Genomic DNA, 19,797 nt, shown 5'->3' with positions numbered 1-19,797 from the left:
AAGAAGAAAAAAGAAGGAAAAAGAGGAACAAGGCAGCGGGGAAGAAGAGAAAGAAAAGAGAAAGAAAGAAAGAAAAAAAAAGAAGAGAGAAAAAAGAAAAAAAGAAAAAAATAGTTTTTGGGTTTTTTTTTCAATGTTTTTTTCCAAATTTTTTTCCGAATTTAAATTTTCAAAATTTGAATTTTTTGAAGAAAAAGAAAAAAAATGTTTTTTTTTGAATTTTTTAATTTTTTTTTCAACGTCAATTTTTAAAGTTTTTTTTTTGAATTCATGTTTGGGTCGTCAAACACCGTGTGGGCACGCCAAGATTGTAAAACGTCCACTGCCCTTGAGTCACTTTCCGCACTTTAACGCGTGCCCTGCTCGCGCGAGCATGCTAAGATTTCATTTCCTGTTGACGTCGCGAAATGTTGAGAATTTACCAACACGGCATGGGCGCGCCATGTTTAACAAACGTTCACTGACCATGAGACTTTAATTTAGACGCTTAACGCGTGCCCTCCTCGTGTGGGCACGCCAAGATTACCTATTCTGGTCATAGTGAGGAAACATCAAGAGTGATTAGTACCTAAGTGAGAAACGACATATTTAAGAAATTGAACACAAAAATAACAAAATCAACAATTGGGTTGCCTCCCAAAAAGCGTTTTTCTTTAATGCCTTTGCCTAAACATTGTCATGTTTGTTCAGGGAGGATAAAATCTTGTGGCTCGTTTCAGTGTTTCATCCTCTATATAATCCTGATAGCTCTCGTAAATAGAGTAATTCTTGAGCACACGAGTTACGCTCTTCCATGAACTAGTAGATGGCGCCAAACTGGTCAACAATAATCTGGATTCTTCACTCACTCCTCCATCACACGCATTTATCGGTTCAATATATTTTACCATCGCCACTCTTAACTTATTCCTGTCATGAAATTTAAAATTTTCTGGTATAATAAAATCAATTTCAGTAACAGGAATTGAAGAATAAGAGTCGGGAGAATATTGATTAAGAAATGGAGAAGATGTCACCGCATTTGGAGATTGTTCACTGGATTCATTCACTTGAACGAGTTGATACTGGGGTCTCATTTCTTGCAAATCAACTTCCTTTTCAACTGCATCTTTAGATCCGTTTTCTTGAAACTCTTGCAGTTCCATGTCATTTGGCCGGATAATTGCACTCTCATCTTCTTCAAGGTTGATATTGGTTTGTGAGGGCAATTTTTCAAGGTGAGAAGCTAATCACGTTATCCTGGATGTCAATAGATGTATTTGATCTGCCATCCCGGATATCAATAGTTACACTTGATCCGCCATCGCTTGTGTCTCCTGCTAAGTTCGATATGTATTAGCAGCTAGTAATTTTATCATTTTTTCAAGAGACATACCTGACATGGATGATGGCTGTTGAAACTCTTGCTGTTGAAAACCCATTTGCCCGGTCGCATAATTACAATTGGAATCACCCCACCATCTTTGGTCATACCCATTTGAATAAGGGTCATACCACATTTGAAATTAAGGTGGAAAATCTCCAAAAATATCAATTGGAGCACTTAGATTGTCTTGAAATGCGGGGCATGTGTCGGTTGAATAACCTGTGTCAAAATAAGTTCTACAATTTGAACCAGCCCATTGATCATTAGGAAAAATACGAGTCTCATAATTCCATTCAGGAATAAAGTCCAGTCTATCATCAAAATACGGAATGTTAACAGCCATAAACTATATAAAAAAATAAGAGAAAAATAAATTAAAAAAATGAAAACAAGATGAACTCAAAAAGAAACAAATTAATCAGGCACCAGTCCCCGGCAACGGCGCCAAAAATTGGCAGGTGTCGAGCCTGTGCAATAATAATCACCTACTCAAGAAAAATACAAATTTTGTATATAGTGGTGAGTAGGGTCGAATCCACAGGGATTGGGGATAATTCGTTTCTTCTAGAGTTCAGCGCATGGGGGATTTTTGAAAAATATAAAATAACTAATTAACTAACTAATGAAACAACTAATAGAAATAAACAAGAATTAATCAATAACCAATACGACTCTAGCCAAAGGTGCAACTTTTCAGACACGGTCCATTCAACTGATCATCGATGCAAAGATAATTCAATTACTCATTACTAGATTGGTTATAGTTGTCATGCATGCGATGAACAACCAGCCTTTCCTTAATTTCTCGATAGTTAAGGTACGACCGTTAACTATTTCTCTAACCAAGAAATAACCCTAGGTACGACCGTAGGATTTAATTAATCGATTGCATTAATAATTAGAAAAGCCTAACCCTAACCAACAAACACACTACGAGGGTTTGTTCAAATTAGATCATACGTTTCCCTAATCTGAAACCAATCACGCTAGTCGCCACTAGTATTAATCGATTGAACAATTACGAACTCAATCAATTAATTTAGCATTAGATCATTAGGTTAATTCGAATATCGGGCCCTTGACATTCAAATAACATAACAAATATAAGCAATTAAATCAGGAAACGTACAAATACCAATGAACAAAAGAAATAAATAAAATTAATTCGATCTCACAGATATTTGGAACAACGCCTTCAAGTTGGTCTTCGACTAAATGACAGACTTAGCCACGCCGCATAAATAAATCTCCACCCAAATTAATTGATTGCAAAGGCATCGGGTTTTTCACTAAATAATCAAGAGGTAAAAGATATTTCTCCAGTTGGGACTTTTAGCATTTGTCAGTTCTACTTCCTGTAGATAGGTCCAAATACAAAAAATAAGTATATATTACTCCCTCCGTCCCTTAAAGTCTGTCGCGCTTGGGAAGCAGCGCTTTTTATGCACAGTAAAATCCACTTGTTTTTAAACCCATGGGTTCCAAATTTGCCCTTCACATTCACCGACAGACTCAAGAAATAAATGGGTCAAAGAGGGACCCATCAAAGGCATTCCATTGTTTCGGCTACCAAAAATAAAAGCTCATTTCCTTATCAAAATCTTCTTCATCCAAAGCAAATGGGTCAAAATGGGACCCACCAAAAACCAATCTTTTGTTTCAGCCACAAAAACCGTTTCCTTATCAATTGCTGCCACAGAAACTGTTTCCTTCTTCTAGCAGACATTCATCACCGCCTACTACTAAAATCTTCTCTGATTCTCCGTCGTTAGCCATTCTTCAATTGCTGCAAATTTAAGCTACGATAATTTCTCTGGAATAACTACAAATTCCCTCTTTTCATACTCCATATTCACTTGAAAGTTTTCACCTTTGATTACAATATTGGAGCTCCAATTCAAGAGAGAAGCATTGGAAGGATATGAAGTTGATTGCTAATCCATCGTTGATAACAAATGAGATTAAAAGGTTAGTTAACTGTCTTCTATTCTTTCTTTTTAATGGTTTTTTTCTCTTTTCTCATGTAAGAAAGGCTGGATCTTTTAAACTTTTGTAATGTTTATTTATTGATTATTTTGTCTATAATTTCTTAAAGATTTGCCGCCAAATTATTTACTGAAAATTTGGATTTTGGCGGATTACTCCAAAAATAAGTCTTGAAATGCCTATTTTAAAATATTTAATGGAATTGTACACTGATTTGTACCTCTATATATGCAGTCCGTTTGTTTTGTTTTAACACTCTGTTTCTTTTTTTTTTTACACCATGTTTCAAAGGTGATTCTTAAAAGAAATATGGATACTTTTAATGATGTTGAAACTAATAATTCTACAAAGAGATTGACTAATCAAGAAAGGCAAATGATTTTTGAAGCTTTATTACAGGAAAGTAATGGCGGTAAATTGAAAAGGGGAACCATCAGGAACATTGCAAGCCTATTTAAAACAAGTGTTAGGACAGTTCAGAGAATTTGGAAGCTAGCAGCAATTACTTCTACAGATGGAAGAGTTGATGTATCACGCAGATTTTCTAAAAGATGCGGAAGAAAACGAGTGGATATTGATTTTACTTTGATCATGGCAATTCCTCTCCGGCGTCGGACAAACATCAGGTCACTTTCCAGTGAAATGAAAGTGTCCAAATCAACCCTTCACCGACGAATTAAAGAAGGTGCTATAAGGCCACACTCAAATGCACTCAAACCACAATTGACAGATCAGAATAAGCAAGTAAGGCTTAACTTTTGCTTGTCAATGCTTGAACCAGAAAGTCTCAACAGCAATCCAACATTTATGAGTATGTTCAATGTTGTGCATATTGATGAAAAGTGGTTTTACATGACTAAAGAATGTGAAAAATATTATCTTCATCCTCAAGAAGAAGAACCTCTTAGGACATGTAAGAGCAAAAAGTTCATTGTGAAAGTTATGTTCCTAGCTGCTGTTGCTCGACCACGTTTTGACTGCTCTGGTAACCCAACATTTGATGGGAAAATTGGGATTTTTCCTTTTGTATTCAAAGAACCAGCAAAGAGGAGTAGTAAAAATCGTATGGCAGGTACTTTAGAAACTAAGCCAATATTGTCAGTGACCAAGGAAGTATATAGGAGATGTTTAATTGAACAGGTTTTGCCTGCAATACATGCTAAATGGCCACGGCATGGTGGTAGTGTTACTGAAATTTTGATCCAACAGGATAATGCAAAACCACATATTAATCCCACTGATCCGGTATTTATTGAAGCTGCTTCTAGAGATGGATTTGATATTCACTTGTCATTTCAGCCTCCTAATAGTCCGGACATGAATGTTCTTGACTTGGGATATTTTAGAGCTATACAATCCTTGCAACATCAAGAAGCACCCTTGTCAATTGATGAGCTAATTCTTGCTGTGGAAAAGTCATTTGATGAATTATCAAGTGAAAGTCTAAACAATGTTTTCTTAACATTGCAATCATGTATGGTAGAGGTGATGAAAAATCTTGGGGGAAATAACTATAAAGTGCCACACATTGGGAAGCACCATTTAATGAAAGAAAGTTGTCTTCCACTGCAAATAGAATGTGAAAAAGAACTTGTGAATCAAGCTCTAAGTCATATGCAAGCATGATTATCTTCATTGGACAGGTAAGATTTTATAAAGCTTTTTTTTTTTAAAGATTTTTTTATCTCTAATTTCTTGTGTGTATGGTTGTTTAAACTAACTAGTGTTCCTTATTTTCATATTTGTAGGTACTTAAACTTTACTAATCATGTGTTTTGAACAAAATGGTATGGGTGTTCTAATGTGCAAAATGTACATGTACTCAATGTTCATTTGTCTAGCTATTCTTGTTCACTTTGCTCTGGAGCATCTTTATTTGTTGTTTATCACTTAATTGTGTCCTATCTCATCTTTTGGCAGATGGTTGAAGTCAAGCAATCCAACCCTTTTGATTTTGTGATGCAAGCTTTTGATTGGGCAAAGAATATAGAAGCACTTTTATGTACTAGTGGTTTTTCATTGACTGCTTTTATTTCACTTTACAAGATTTTAGAATAGCTCAGTCAAGTTAGCTTGACGTTAGTAGTAGTAGTGCTGATTTTTGTACAAAAGGGAAAATGTGCAATGCTGAGTGAAGCTATGTACATGTATAAACATTGAAACACTACTTTTGTTGGAGTTTTTGAAACTGTCAATAGCATTATTCTATAAAGTGGAAATAGTGCATATTGGTTTGCATTCTTTTGCTATTTGGTGGTAGAATATCTGTTTTTGCATTTTTGAGTTTTGAAACATTAAGAAAAAGAGAGGAACTGACACTTCCATAGACTACGTTTAAATTAAATTTGGTAGTGAGTGTAGTTTTTTTTCTCCAAGTAGAGTAACATGCCTTATTATTTTGCTCATTTAGTTTTTGGGTCAATCTAAAATTATTCACCTATTTTTTACACTATTTTCTTGCTTTCAATATGAATTTATTTTGTGAAAGTTGATCATTCTTAACAAATTAGTGCGTATGAAAATAATTTAAAAATTGAAAGCTTTCAAAAGAAAATCACTAATTAAATCATCTCGATATTCTATTTCCTGCAAAAAATCGAAATGATCCTCTTGATAACAAAATCAGTTTTCAATTGAAGTTTAAAAGAGCCATGTGCACATTCTTGATGATGAATTTGGCTGGAGTCGGAACTTTGTTGCTGGAGCCGAAAGTCAAATATGGTACAAGTTGGAATATTTGGATGTCCTTTGGGACCACACATCAATTTGTGGGCCAACTAGCACATGCATTATCACACTATTAATGGAGGGCAGAAATGGAAATTCATAGCTTAAAATAGTTTGAAATGTCAAACATGACAAATATTTTGGGACAGCCCAAAAAGGAAAGTATGACACTATCAATGGGACGGAGGGAGTAACAACTAAAACAATATTTGGCAAGGACAAGAGGGAAAATTAACAATAAAATTACTAACAATTAGCACCCTATCACATAATCTTTTGAAATAATCTACAATTCTGCTTCAAGCCGGCTGCTGCTGCGCTTACCTAAATGGTCTTGTCTCCATAATTTTTTAAAATAATCTACAATTCTGCTTCGGACCAGCTGCTGCTGCACTTGCACTTGCACTTGCGAAGATGTCAGAGTCATTAGCTGTCCTGCAAATATAGATGTCACCTAATCATGGTGTTAACCAGCGCATATCAGGAGTCCTATCACTGTGTATATATCCCAAAAATCTTACCATCTAGATAGCTTCTTTTTTTTTTTTCTCTTTATCTACTACTATTACTATTACTATATTAAAAGTATGACGAGATTTAGCATTATAAGTTGCAAGCACTTTTTTATTTTAATTTATGTTGTTTCCATATTACCCCAAGTTATTGTATTTTAATTGTCGAAATAATTAAAATATGAAACATTCCAAATGAATATATCTCAATAATAATGGTAATTAAAATGAAAAGCTCCCTATTAAAATTATTTAGCGACCCTTACATTTCATCTCCAATTTTTATGTGCATCACAGTTTCTTATTCGAAACAATTTCTTAGTCAAATATAGTTTGACCAATTTCATTAACCACAATTTTAAGATTGTAAAAAAAATATTAATATAAAAAATAGATGCACTTAGAACAAAAGAGAATAAGAAAAGAGTCCATATTCATTTGGAGAATCTTGATATGAATATCATGAGACAGGTACATAATTATGTGCCTTCTATCAGTATAAAGAAATACTAAAAGAAAAGCAAAAATAAAAAAAATCCAACTATTTCTATCAATTGAAACTAAATAGCCATTTTAAGATAATTAAGCTTTATAAATCATTATATTCTTATCAACCACAATAACACTTAGGAAAAAAAACGTCAATAATCCAAATTCAACAATGCGCCTTATATTATTCAATTCAAATTCACAAAATTTTTTGTGAAAAGTTCAACTGGAAAGATATAAAGTAAAATGTTCATGCGAAGTTGGATATGAGCACGATTCATGTATTTTATTATTAAACAATTAATTCATTCTAACTATACAATTGCATTTCATTTGTCTTAGCACGGGAAAATAATATTTAAAATGTTGATACAATTTTTTTTTATTTCTTAAAATTTGTTTATTTCATCATAAACTTAACTTTGGGGTTTATTTTTAAGTAAGAAAAGGCACGTCTAGATGCTGGTTCGTAAACGAGCTTTCCAAAAGGGTAAAGAAAGGGGTGAGTTTGGTGAAAATAATTAGAATGACAAAATCTAACTAATCAATTTTATTTATTCTAATACCCCTTTAGAAATTGATTTTATGATTTAAGTATGTGAGAACCCTGAAAATATATATACAAATAAAATTGCAAACTTCATTTGCATTTCTAATTCTCTAATAAATTTTAGCATTACTTTCACTTGTTTGTAAATAAGTGCGTAAAAACAATTTTCATGTGAAAAATAATATGATTTCTCTAAGTTACGAAATTTCTTTTGTTTTGCTAAACTAAATTAACACCTTTAGAGTTAGAATAATTTTAGCACCCCAACATAAAATATTAAAGTACTTAGTTTCCATTATGTTAAATTAATACTACCTGAGCAGATTAATTTTACTACTTTAAAATAAATTACTTGGATTCCAATAATTAACTCCAATTAGATAATAACATTAAATGTTAATAGAAATTTTCACGATAAGACGAGGCCGATAAATTTTAGATAAAAACAATACAAGTATACTAAATACGTGTAGGACGTAAAAATTTCGGTAATTGAAACCTTGCAAGATTAGTGCATTATTAGGAGCTTAATTTATATTCGGAATAGATTTTTGGAGTTAAGTTAGAATCAAGGAACTTAAGTGGATGATAGGAGGAGATGTGAAAAGACTAAAATGCCCTCGATCCAATTTCCAAATGACCATGCAATCCAACACCCTCGGACAACCCTTAAAGAATAAATAAAAAAAAAAAAATCAAGAGCACCACTCCATTCGGCCAATGAAACTTTCTCCAATCCAACACACAATCCCTCAACTACCGTAAATCACCTCTGCTACCTAGCACCACAATCACCCCACCATCTCACCTCAACTATAACCAATTCACTTCACCATATCAATTCCAATCCTCCGCAACACAACTTCCCCATTTCCATTTCCTGCTGCAACCGAGAGAAAAGAAAAGAGAGAAACCGCAAGCTGCAATATTTTTTTTTTTCTTTTCTTTCTTCTGTTCTGACCGTGAGCTAAGAGGGAAGAAAGGAGAGCAGCACTGCGTGAGTTTCAATCCTTGCTGCAACTTCAACCAGTTGCAACCATCTCCAACCACAAACACCACATCTGCAACCACCGGCAACCAAGACAGCAGCCAACCATCCAGTCGCGTGCGAGCCGAGAGGGAAGAAACATTAGCTTTCTGTCGTGAGTATAAGCTTCGATCTGAGGTAATTCTTAAGCTAAACTACATTGATCAGAGGTAGATTGAACTATCTACGGCTGTGCATGTGAAGCTTAGGCGATTGGATGATGATTTTAGGAAAAGAAAAACTGATGTGCGAAGGAATGGGTTTTGCTGGAAAGCTGAATTGATAATGCAGCCTTAATCTTATTTATTTGAAGGAAGCTGAGCTTGTAACTACAATTAACTAATTAAGAACTAGAGGATTAAGACTTGCATGTTGAGAGTATGCATTCGGATGATGAACTAAGAGCATCGGAAATTCTGGTTTGGAAGAAATGAAAACTGCCGCGAGATGGATTTAGAAATGCAGACTTTAATTTGCTTATTTGTGGTAACCTGAGCTGATAAAAGTAAGGATCAAATTAAGAACAAGATAATTAAGTCTTACATGAGGCTGAGCAGCTCGGCTAAACAAGGAAAAAAAAAGAAAAAAAAAAAATATAATAAGAATAAGCTACAATCTGTCGTATGCAACCTCATCCGAGATAGCCGAACCAATTTCTGGAAACTTTGGATGACTTTCGTCGTTAATCGAATTTAATTCCTGAGCTAGATATGTTAATTAACTAGTTAAGTGATGGCATGTTGAATTTGAGCCCTTAACACTTTGATTTAGCCGAGGAAAAAGCTGGATTAAGAACATCTAATTGCTGGAAAATTTTGTGAGGTCCGAAAAGGTTGAGCTGGAATTTTAAGTGATTTCTGGAATTTTTTTTCTTGGAACAATGGTCTAGAAATGCATGAGAAATATGTGTTTTATGCGGTGTAAGTTGTTCAGCTACGAAGCATTTAATTTATTGGAAAAGATTGGCCAAAAATATTGACCTATAGCTGCTGGAAATCCTATTTAGTCAATGACAGATTTATTGTGGTGGAATTATTCGCCAAAATTACAGGTTATTTGTTTTATTTCATGTTGGAAAATTTTGATGGTGGGCTCTATGAACTCCCACCCTTGGATTGATGGCTGATAAAATGATTAATGATGGATATAATGCTAGTTTAGTGTCTAAATAAATAGATTAATGATACCTAGCTAGTCTAGACTTCAAGTGAGGCATAGTTCAAAAATGTTCAGTTTTTCCCTGTTTTAATCGCACCCCTTTTTGTAGAATTTTGAGGGTTTCATGACTCGTATATTATGTTTATATGTTGAATATGTGGTGTACAAAGTTTCATTGAAAAATATTGAGATTTGGTAGGTCAAATAAAATGATTTCACAAAGTTAGTAAACCTGGAACTGTTTCCGTAATGCTCTGACCAGTTTTCGTATTTCGGCCATAACTCTGTGCTCCGATGTCAAAATCGAGTGCCGTCAGTGGCATTTGAAACTAAATATCCCAGCCTTTCCAACGGTATAAAATGTATGTTCTGGTTCCATGCATGTGAGCCGAACCAATAATTTAAAGATGACTATCCTGTTTCTCTGTTTTTCAAGAACAAAATGCTGAGGTTGCGACTTGTGGCTCGAATTCGAGCTAGTTGTGTGCCGAAATTCAAAATGATTTCTTCTGTGAAATTATAGCCCTATGAATGTGTTTCCAACGCCATAACATGCCAAATTCCTGTTAATTTGAGTGATCTATGTCAAAATAGGAAACCTGCTCTGTCCCTTAAAAACCCCTTGATTTTTAGAACAGATTTGATGCAAAGACTCGGTGTAAGACTGCAAAATTAAATCTCTTGGTGTTAATCACCACAAATGTTGTTCTGGGATGACCCTTAAACCTTTTCTACGCAAATGAACCATGTTTAGAGGATTTTCCTGGATCAAAAGTTTAGAAAAGGAAATTTTCACATTCAAGGCAGCTTTGCCTTAAAATTTTGGAAACTTGAGTGATTTTGTTAAGTGACTTCCCGTGCATATTTTCCTATGAAATTTGGTAGAGGGACAACCCTTATATGGTAGTATTATACTGCTAATTATGATGTTATTCCGAGAACCGTTCCATGGGTCAAATAAATTACCAAAGTTCATGACTCGAGCTTGAAAAAAACCCATGTTTCACAAGGGAATCTTGGTAATTTTGAGTTGCCATATCTTAATATTCAAAACTCCGTTCCTCGTTCCGTTTATTTTGTTATACTCTTGGATTGTGACTCTAAAAGAGTACCAAATTTCAAAAGCTAGTTCCAAACAAGTGAATTTTGCCAAATTTCCAAAATTGGCCAAAAACCAACTTAAATCTGTTTTGGTAATTCAAGTTACCAACTTTGAGTCAAAAATTTGAGTGCCTTTCACTTACACTCGTGGAAAAGTGTATTCTAGGAACTTTTGGTACTCTGGAAGTAGTTTCCAACGGTACCAAGTTTTTCAATTTTAGACCTACTGAATACAATATTTGATTTTTCTAAGTTTGACGTGCAAAGCTGAAATTTGCCGATTTCTTAGAAAATGAATTTTGAAAACCCGTTATTCCTTCTTGATGATAATTGGTCACTTTAAACTTGATTCCATGAAGGAAATTATTTTTTCTTGTGTTAATAAAACCTCACTTTTGAACCTTTATTTTTAGTGGTTAAGGTTCTTGATTTGAGGTAGTGACAAGTCTAGATGAGTGTAACTCCTTCCTTGATTAATGCGTGATTATGAGTGAAAAATACTTGTCAATTGCTTCAGGTGCTCAAGCTAGTCTTGAAGAGAATCCCGGAGAGGACAACTAACGATTCTCTCGCTCAATTACTCTTGAATTGTGAGTGTCAAGTACATGACTTGTCGTGTTTACTTGATTTACCTGCTTATATACGTGAATATCACTTGATGGGACGAGTGTGTACTTTATCGCACTCGCTCTCCTTTACTTGAACTTTACTTGTATTAACTTGGTTTTCGAAGTCGATTTGAGTGAATCTCGTCGGCTCAAATATACCCGTTTTCGTGTACGTGTTGTGTTGTCGTGCGTGTCGTGCTTGCCGTGCGTGTCGTGCGTGATGTGTTGTCGGGTGGAGTGAAACTCCTCGACTTATGGGGACGCCCAAATTCTCTTAGCCAATCTTGCAACTCGAGCCGGCATGGGCTTGGTCGAGAAGCTTGATAAGCCAAGGGAACAACAAACATAACTTGATCTTTTGAGATCTTGTTCGGCATACTCGTGGAGTATCGCCCTTTTCGTGCGTGTTCAAAATTCAAAACTTGATCTCTTGAGGTCTCGTTCGGCATACTCAACGAGTATCGCCCTTTTCGTGCGTGTTTGGTTACGGATCCGAGAGGGTGGATTGTTGGCCGGAGGAAGTAATAAGGGAAGTTTCTACGGATATAATACCCACCCGGATGACGGAGGGTCATTGTGAGGGGGTATCGGATCGAGCCGTGGCGAAGCAAGTGGAAAATAGCTCCTGAGAGCTCCTATATCCTTGAATTGTTTCTGTTTACTTGCCTCGCTTGAATTGTAAATTACTTGAACCTTATTGTTCTACGTGGACAACGTGCGTGCATGTGGGTTCTTGGCCTCACGAGCGATTGGCTCACCGTGTATATTTGTTTTCCTTGACAGGTTCTGGAAATTGAGAGCTTTACAATTTACTTAGACTTTCTTATGGATGTAAATGAATTCTATGACTTCGCTTTGCGGTTTGTAATGTCTAATGTTACTTACGTCATGTATCGGATTGGAGATACGTTAAGCTAGGTGTACTTAATGCTTTGAATTGCCACTTGAAGCTGGAAAAGTGCAATCCCTGATTCAGATATTCGGCTTGTATGTTCGTACTTGTGTTGTATAAACTTGTATGTTTGGGATGGTATGACTTTAGACTTGGGTTGTAACGCGTAAGGTTCTTAAGAGTCGACGATTGGCTATATTGAAATGCTGTTATCTCTGAAGTTAATGTGGTTTGGTTATTGACCATTTTGGAGGAAAGCGATATTGTAATAGATTAGGTTATTCTTCGGAAGGGTTTTGGCTAGATTTCTTGCGTGAGTCCTGCCGAGAGTTGGGCAGGCGTTCCGCAGATACCCCTTGGTTCGCCTTGGGGAGAAGTGGGGCCGTCACAAAGTCTTTATTTTACTAATAATTATGAATTCTATTTACTAGGCTCTCACTTGACATGTATGCATATATTTCCTGTTTAGCAATATTTTTTGTACAATATTTAAAAAATAATAATATTATGATTTTATGGTAAAAATATTGTGAGTATACAACAACTTTGGTGAAAAATAACCGAATTAGGAATTATTTATCAAAGCTAAATCCATAATTTACCAAAAAGATCGACATAAATTAAAAAAGAAAACTCAAAAATAAATTCAAAATAATTTATCAAAGAGTTCATATTTAGATGGTCTTTGGAATAATAATTGGTTAATGAAAATATGACATGTTTTATTATCAGGTAAACAATCAAATTTCACAAAAAAAATATAAGACATGTTATATTTGAGTTAATATAATCACGTGCAAATTACGCGAACTATTGCTAGTTTATTAAATGGATTGTTGATTGAATTCTTGTTGTTAATCTCAAAATTAAATTAAAGTCCTACTTCATTGACATAAGCAATTATAATAACGTGCAAGACTAATCAAAATGATTTGGCAGTATGATGCGATTAACCCGGTTGCGAAATTAGTGCCGCGAACTTTTACTAGTTTATTAAATGGATTGTTGATTGAATTCTTGGTGTTAATCTCAAAATTAAATTAAAGTCCTACTTCATTGACATAAGCAATTATATATAACGTGCAAGATTAATCAAAATAATTTGGCAGTATGGTGTGATTGACCCGGTTGCGAAATTAGTGCTGCTAGATGTATTAAAAGATTATTAAGAGCGTAATTAATGCTGTATTATTCAAACATTTGGACTAATGACTAAGGGTCTTGCAATGGAGTCGTTTTCTATATATATTTTTTAAATAATCCAAGAAATGTCCATTTACTATTTGTCCTTTCTTTTCTATATACTAGCAATCTGTGACCAGAGAAAGAGAAGAGCACTCGATTGTGAGGTTTTGCAGTTCTTATCTCCTTTTACATTTGAGCGTTGTCTCATCATCTCTAAATTGAGATCTCTGCTGGTTCTCTTATTAATCTTTGATTAGATGGCCTCCAGCACTAAAGTATTACTTGCATTTCTTCTGCTTTGGATTGGATGGTTTCTGTCCAATTTTTAATTTAATTAAAATCACATGGAGTTATGATATAGGTTTTTAAATCAGAAAAAATTAAATTAAATATTTAGCAAACCACAAGAAATTTTTGATATTTTACCCTTTTAATTTTGATTGAGATATGTGATTCCTCTGTTTTCTAGTGCATGAGCTGTGTGAAAATTGAAAGTTTAACAAACGCCAAACCATGACAAAACGTTTTTGCAATTGACTAAATTGTAAACAGCCCCAAACGTTTCAAGATTTTAATGATTAAAGGGAGCCCTTTTTGATTGGTTAGACAGCCGCAGGAATGCTGAATCGTGTATTTATCAAAATATGATTACAAGTAACCCATAATAATATTATCAATACATAACACTCCAGTACAATTAACAACCACCAAAATTATCAGAAGAAATACTAATAATTAATTCCAAGGTAATATGATCTAATCTTAAATAAGGGTACCTACTTCCTACTAGTTATCATAAAAGGGTCATAAACTGAAATTATAAAAATGAAACTTATAGTCCAAAGCATTAAAACTTCTATTTATTGGAAAACACCATACCTGAAATCGAATTGTACTCGTATAGTTTTTACAAATTATTGTGTTTGGATAGCACATTTTTTCATAAATACTATTTTATATGTATCACAATTATAATTCCCAATTAACTTGTTGTGCAGTGGGGTCGTTCTGATGACATGATTGCTAAGAGCGTAGTCAATGCTGTACCATTCCAACAGTTGGACTAATGGATAACGCAGTGCAGTGGGGTCTTTTTTTCTTTCAATCATCCAAGAAGAATCCAATGACTATTTGTCATTTACTTTCTGGACACTAGCAATCAACGTACAGAAAAGAGGAGAGCACTTGTTTTTGAGGTTTTGCAGATCTTCTCGTCTCCTTTCATATTTGAGAACTGTTTTATCTCTTAAATTGAGATCGATACATTCCGGTTCCCTTGTTGATCTTCCTTTTATTAGATGGCCTCCACTAGTATCACTTGTATTTCTTCCACCTTGGATGATCTGCAAGCGCTGGAGAACGGTTATCCAGAATTTCCAAATTGGCCGCAGAAGTACCTGAGACGCAAGCTAAGACATCTGAGAACATTTCTTCTGTGTGCGAGAAAATACAGCAACGATGATGTGCAATTACCATTTGACAACAAAAAGAACCAGGCAAATAATCATCATGCAAGCCTAGAAGCTCTGGCAGTTCGGATTGGCGAAGCCATTCCCAAGTGGGCAAAGGAGATCCAATCTTCTTATCAGCCTTGGAAAGTGGTCCATCATTTAGAAAAAGACTTGGGATCCTTCGAACAAGAAATTTGCGAATGGTACGTCGTTTTCTTGGGTTCCTCGTCACGGCAGTCCAGTAATTCGGTCGTTCGAAAAGATGACCTTATGGAATTCATGGATTCTCTTCTGGAGAATCTAGTGAATTTTCGTCCAAAGAGTCGGCTGGCACATCAAGTTCGACTAATTAAAGCCCTTGAAGAGAAGCTGGCGTTCATGAAAAACTTCATCCGTTTTCTCACACTGCATGACGTTGAAAACACAGAATTGGGACCCTTGTTGGTTCACACTGAAGCTGTGGCTATCAATGCAGCAGGCCTCTCTTATAAGTTCCAGTTTAAGAAGGGTTTCGGATCTCCCGAGGATATCAAGGAAAGCATTTCGGAACTGCCGCAGAAGAGTTTTCCTGTTGAACCGCAAGTCCTTGAGACTTGTATGCAGGCCCTGATTGCTTCAAAATTATCAAGACAATCATACGGAGATACAGATGAGCACATATTGAGAGACTTCTACCATTCTCTCCTGTGTAATCTTTGGGAGATACTAAAGCATGGTACTTGTCCTGTGATTTTGCGTCAACTACAAATGTTTTACGAGGGGCTAGACTCCTTGAGAAACATTTTGAAGGAGAAGCCAAAGGAGTTCGATGAGAAAGTAAGAGATCCTACTCGAGTCGTGAAATGTTATGGAGGAGATTTTATTTCCCCACTCTCTCTGAATGCAATCAAAGACGCTATACAAGCCAAGGATATGGATATCGTGTGTTCTGAGTTATCCGAAATAATTAAGCTCATCGATGCAGTAATCACAGAGAAGTGTCCAGAATCATCATCATTCAATTTTCCTAAGACCAATGGACTGGGCTTTGTTGATTCCCTTCTAAAAAAGATGATGGATGTGACAAGTTCTGAGGCTGGCTCGATTGCTTTGATCGATCATCCAATTCAAAAAGTCCAGGAAGAACTTGTTTGTTTACGTTCTTTGCTGCGGAAAATTGTGGGCCTGCAAAATGAAGATGAGGAGGTCCAGGGAATTTGGAATCGTATTGTTGGGGTGGCATACAGGATAGAGTTTCTTATTGACTCCTTAATTACTGGAAATATCATAGATTCTTCTTCAATGTCCATTCATTCCATTTTAGAAGAAATGAACATCATTAAAGCTGCGGCCTTGAAGATTTGTGATAGCGAAAGACTTGGTGGAAAAGTTAAGGAAGTAACGAAGAGATTCAATCACATGCCACAAGAAGGAAGTAAGCCAATAGTCAATGATGTGGTGGTGGGATTCGAGGATGAGACAGCATCGATAATCAATGGACTCAGACATGGATCATGCCAAGTGAAAATTGTTTCCATTGTGGGTATGCCAGGACAAGGTAAGACAACTTTAGCCAGAAAAGTTTACAATAGTTCTTCAGTTACGTCCTATTTTCATAAGCGGGCTTGGTGTACTGTTTCTCAAGTATACCACAAGAGAAATCTGTTATTTGAAATTTTGACTTGCATTGAATCCAAGCTTCCTGAAGATGTTTTTAAGATGGGTGAAGAAGATCTGGCTCTTGAAGTCAAAAGACATTTGCTGAAAAATAGATATCTCATTGTTTTGGACGATGTATGGGACATTGATGCATGGAACGGATTGGAAGCCTCATTCCCTGATGATAGAAATGGAAGTAGAGTTATCTTGACAAGTCGGCTCCGTGGTGTTGCTCCGCAAGACAAACTCGACCATGAACCATATTCTCTTCGTCAACTCACTCCTAATGAGACCTGGGATTTGCTAAAATTGAAGTTATACCCTGGACAAGATTTGGCTCCTCCAGAACTATGCGAAATTCGACAACAAGTCGTGGAAATGTGTCAAGGACTACCTCTTACGGTTGTCATTCTTGCCGGAATTCTCTCAAGGATGGACCGATATGGTTGGAAAGAAGCTGTGGAAGGTTTAAGTTCAAGGAATGTTTCTAGTACAGAACAATGTACCGCTACATTGGAGCTGAGTTACAAACATTTACCTGATACTTTGAAGGCATGTTTTCTTTATTTTGGAGCCTTTCCAGAAGACCGTGAACACAATACCAAGAGGTTGATTTCTCTATGGGTCGCTGAAGGTTTTGTTCAAAAAACTCATCTCAAGAGATCAGAGGATGTGGGAAATGATTACCTGATGGAACTTATTAGCAGAAGCTTGGTCATAGTTTCGAAACCAAGATCCATTGATGGGGTCAAAGCTTGTCGCATTCACGATTTGTTATATGAGTTTTGTGTGACAAAAGCCAAAGAAGAAAAGCTTTTGCAGCAGGTACGTAGGTATGATGACTTCTCTGCTTTCACTGTGCCATGCTACCCACGCCGCTTATGCATTATTGATTCTAAGCTCGAGCACTTTGACAACTTGAGGTTATTTTCTCCTGCCATACGCAGTCTATTAGTATTCAGTCACGATGAAGACAGTATTAGTTTTGACCTCCGATTCATTTTTCACATCATCAAACTTGTTAGAGTGTTAGATTTGAGCCAAATTGGACTCGACCCCTTTCCTAGAGAGGTAGAACTGCTTGTTCACTTGCGCTACTTGGCGATTCTAGGTCGAGGTAAAATCAGTCTCCCATCATCAGTATGCAATCTCCCGAACTTGGAAACTTTGATTTGGCGAAATTCTTCAACTCATCGTTCAGTTTCACTACCAGATACCATATGGAACCTGAAGAAACTAAGGCATTTACAGCTAATTGATGAGGTCGATAAGCATTATTGTTTTTTTTTCCCTAGAGACAATCTTGACAACTCGGCACAGTTGCTTGACTTAGATTTCTTGTCCTGTTTGTCTCTCGATCCTGAGGAAAACATCAGCAAACTGTTGAGAAAGTTTCCAAATATCCGCAAGCTGAGATGCTCTGTCAATCTCAAGCCAGGTGTTCAATATCATGTAGCAATGAATTGTCTAAGTCAGTTGGAATCGCTCAGTCTGGGTTGCGTTATTTACGCCGGTGACCGATATCAGTTAGATTTCCAATTTCCTTTGACTATTAAAAAATTGACCCTATCTTATTTTCGCATGCCATGGTGCAAAATGGCAGCAATTGGAAATCTACCCAATCTTGAGGTGCTCAAATTACTCAAACAAGCCTTTGAGGGGGAAATATGGGAAATGGAAGTAGAGAAGTTCCCTAAAGTTCGTTTCTTGAAATTAGCTTCCTTGAACATTGCGAAGTGGACAGCCTCCTCCGAGTACGACGAGCAGGACTATTTTCCTGGTCTCCAGAAGCTAGTATTGGATCGCTGTGGAGCATTGCAGGAGATCCCTTCTTGTTTGGGAAAGAGTTCTGCCCTTGAAATAATTGAGGTGTCAAAATGTCCCAACTGTACCAGTTCATTGGAGGAAATTCGGGAAGAGCAAAGAAGCAGTGGATATACCGATCTGAAGATCCTTATCTCATAATGGACGATTGATCTCCTCAAGTAAGTTTTTTAAGTCCTTTACTTATGTACTGCTACGGGTTATGTGTATCTGTTTAGCATCAAGATCAAGTTGTTCTTTTTCTTAATAGTTGTTCTTTTTCTTTTTCTTAATTAGTACTGGAAAGCTGCAAGTTTTTGGGGGAGATCCCTTCTTGTTTGGACAATCTATCAACTCTTGAAATAATTGAGGTGTCTAAATGTCCCAACCGTACCAGTTCATCGGAGGAAATTCAGGAAGAGTAATTAAGCAGGGGAAATACACTGATCTGAAGATCCTTACTTCATGATGGATGATTGATCTTCTCAAGTGTGTTTGGTTTGGTTGGGAAGCCACTTCATTCTACTTTTCTTTTTTAATCCTTTACTTCTGTACACATACTGGTTATGTTGTGTCTGTTGAGCATCAATCAAGATCAAGTTGCTCTTGTTTTCTTTGCAAATTTCTTGTTATTCCTGTGACCGAATCTTGTACTGGGACATATACGTACCCCAAATACTCTGTGGAAAGCAATTTTTCAATAGCAGTACTCTGCTCGCACAACTGAGTTTGCAAATTTTCCAAGAACTTATTTGTCTTTATTGGTTTGAACTTTGAATAACAATAATACACTATTGGGAGATTTCCGGTAGTCAACGAAATAACTTTTGATCCAAGCACGTACCAAGATTGATTGTTGTACAAAATGAAGGATGAAACCCAAAGTTTTTTTTTTAATTTAAAAAAAAAAACCCTCCCATCCTTCCTTACATTCTTTCTGTTCCCAACTACTAGACTCTAGATTCGAACTTTGAACCTTACATCAAAGAGAAGCCAAGTTAAGAGAGTTAATTGTGCTAACTTCACTTGAGCATCGTCGCAATCCTAAGAACTTTTTGTAAAATTGTTTATCAAACGTTTTAAATTGTTCTAAAATTGATATCTTAAAAAGTACTTTATAATTTCAAAATACAAAAGGCCTCCCAAAATAGGTAACATTCAGGAAAAATGTAGAGGCAAGGTATAAGTGGAACATTTTCTTAAGAGATTTTAGCATAATTAGCATAATTTTTAAGGCCACCCCCAACTTATATAGTTTCAGGGGAAATGATGGGCACGAAAGATGGACCTGGAAGGGCTCCTCC

The 19,797-nt window shown here is 35.9% G+C and overlaps 2 protein-coding genes and 1 long non-coding RNA gene across 3 annotated transcripts; all 3 read left to right on the top strand.

The window, feature by feature from the left end:
• The first annotated feature begins 2,995 nt into the window (after positions 1-2,995).
• On the top strand, positions 2,996-4,515 carry LOC113771557. Its single transcript, XM_027316131.1, has 3 exons — positions 2,996-3,334; positions 3,741-4,424; positions 4,493-4,515. Exons 1-3 carry the CDS (start codon positions 3,322-3,324, stop codon positions 4,513-4,515), a joined length of 720 nt encoding a protein of 239 aa, XP_027171932.1. The 5' UTR covers positions 2,996-3,321.
• A 34-nt stretch (positions 4,516-4,549) lies between these two features.
• Positions 4,550-5,539, top strand: LOC113770680. Its single transcript, XR_003468420.1, has 3 exons — positions 4,550-4,995; positions 5,101-5,139; positions 5,273-5,539. It is a non-coding gene; the product is annotated as an uncharacterized LOC113770680 (long non-coding RNA).
• Positions 5,540-14,899: 9,360 nt separating this feature from the next.
• Positions 14,900-18,655, top strand: LOC113771556 (putative late blight resistance protein homolog R1A-3). Its single transcript, XM_027316130.1, has one exon. The coding sequence runs from the start codon at positions 14,900-14,902 to the stop codon at positions 18,653-18,655; it is 3,756 nt and encodes a 1,251-aa protein (XP_027171931.1).
• Positions 18,656-19,797: the final 1,142 nt, after the last annotated feature.

Source organism: Coffea eugenioides, chromosome 5 (assembly GCF_003713205.1).
Source record: "Coffea eugenioides isolate CCC68of chromosome 5, Ceug_1.0, whole genome shotgun sequence".
Taxonomy (NCBI): domain Eukaryota; kingdom Viridiplantae; phylum Streptophyta; class Magnoliopsida; order Gentianales; family Rubiaceae; genus Coffea; species Coffea eugenioides.
Note: the sequence above shows the minus strand (reverse complement) of the source record. Positions and strands in the feature narration are given on the sequence as shown.

Bases quoted from the DNA above. Each gene is read 5' to 3' on its own strand.
- LOC113771557 (XM_027316131.1), top strand. The intron at 4,425-4,492 runs GTACTTTAGAAA...TTAATTGAACAG, and splicing joins TAGTAAAAATCGTATGGCAG to GTTTTGCCTGCAATACATGC.
- LOC113771556 (XM_027316130.1), top strand. From the start codon at position 14,900: ATGGCCTCCACTAGTATCACTTGTATTTCTTCCACCTTGGATGATCTG.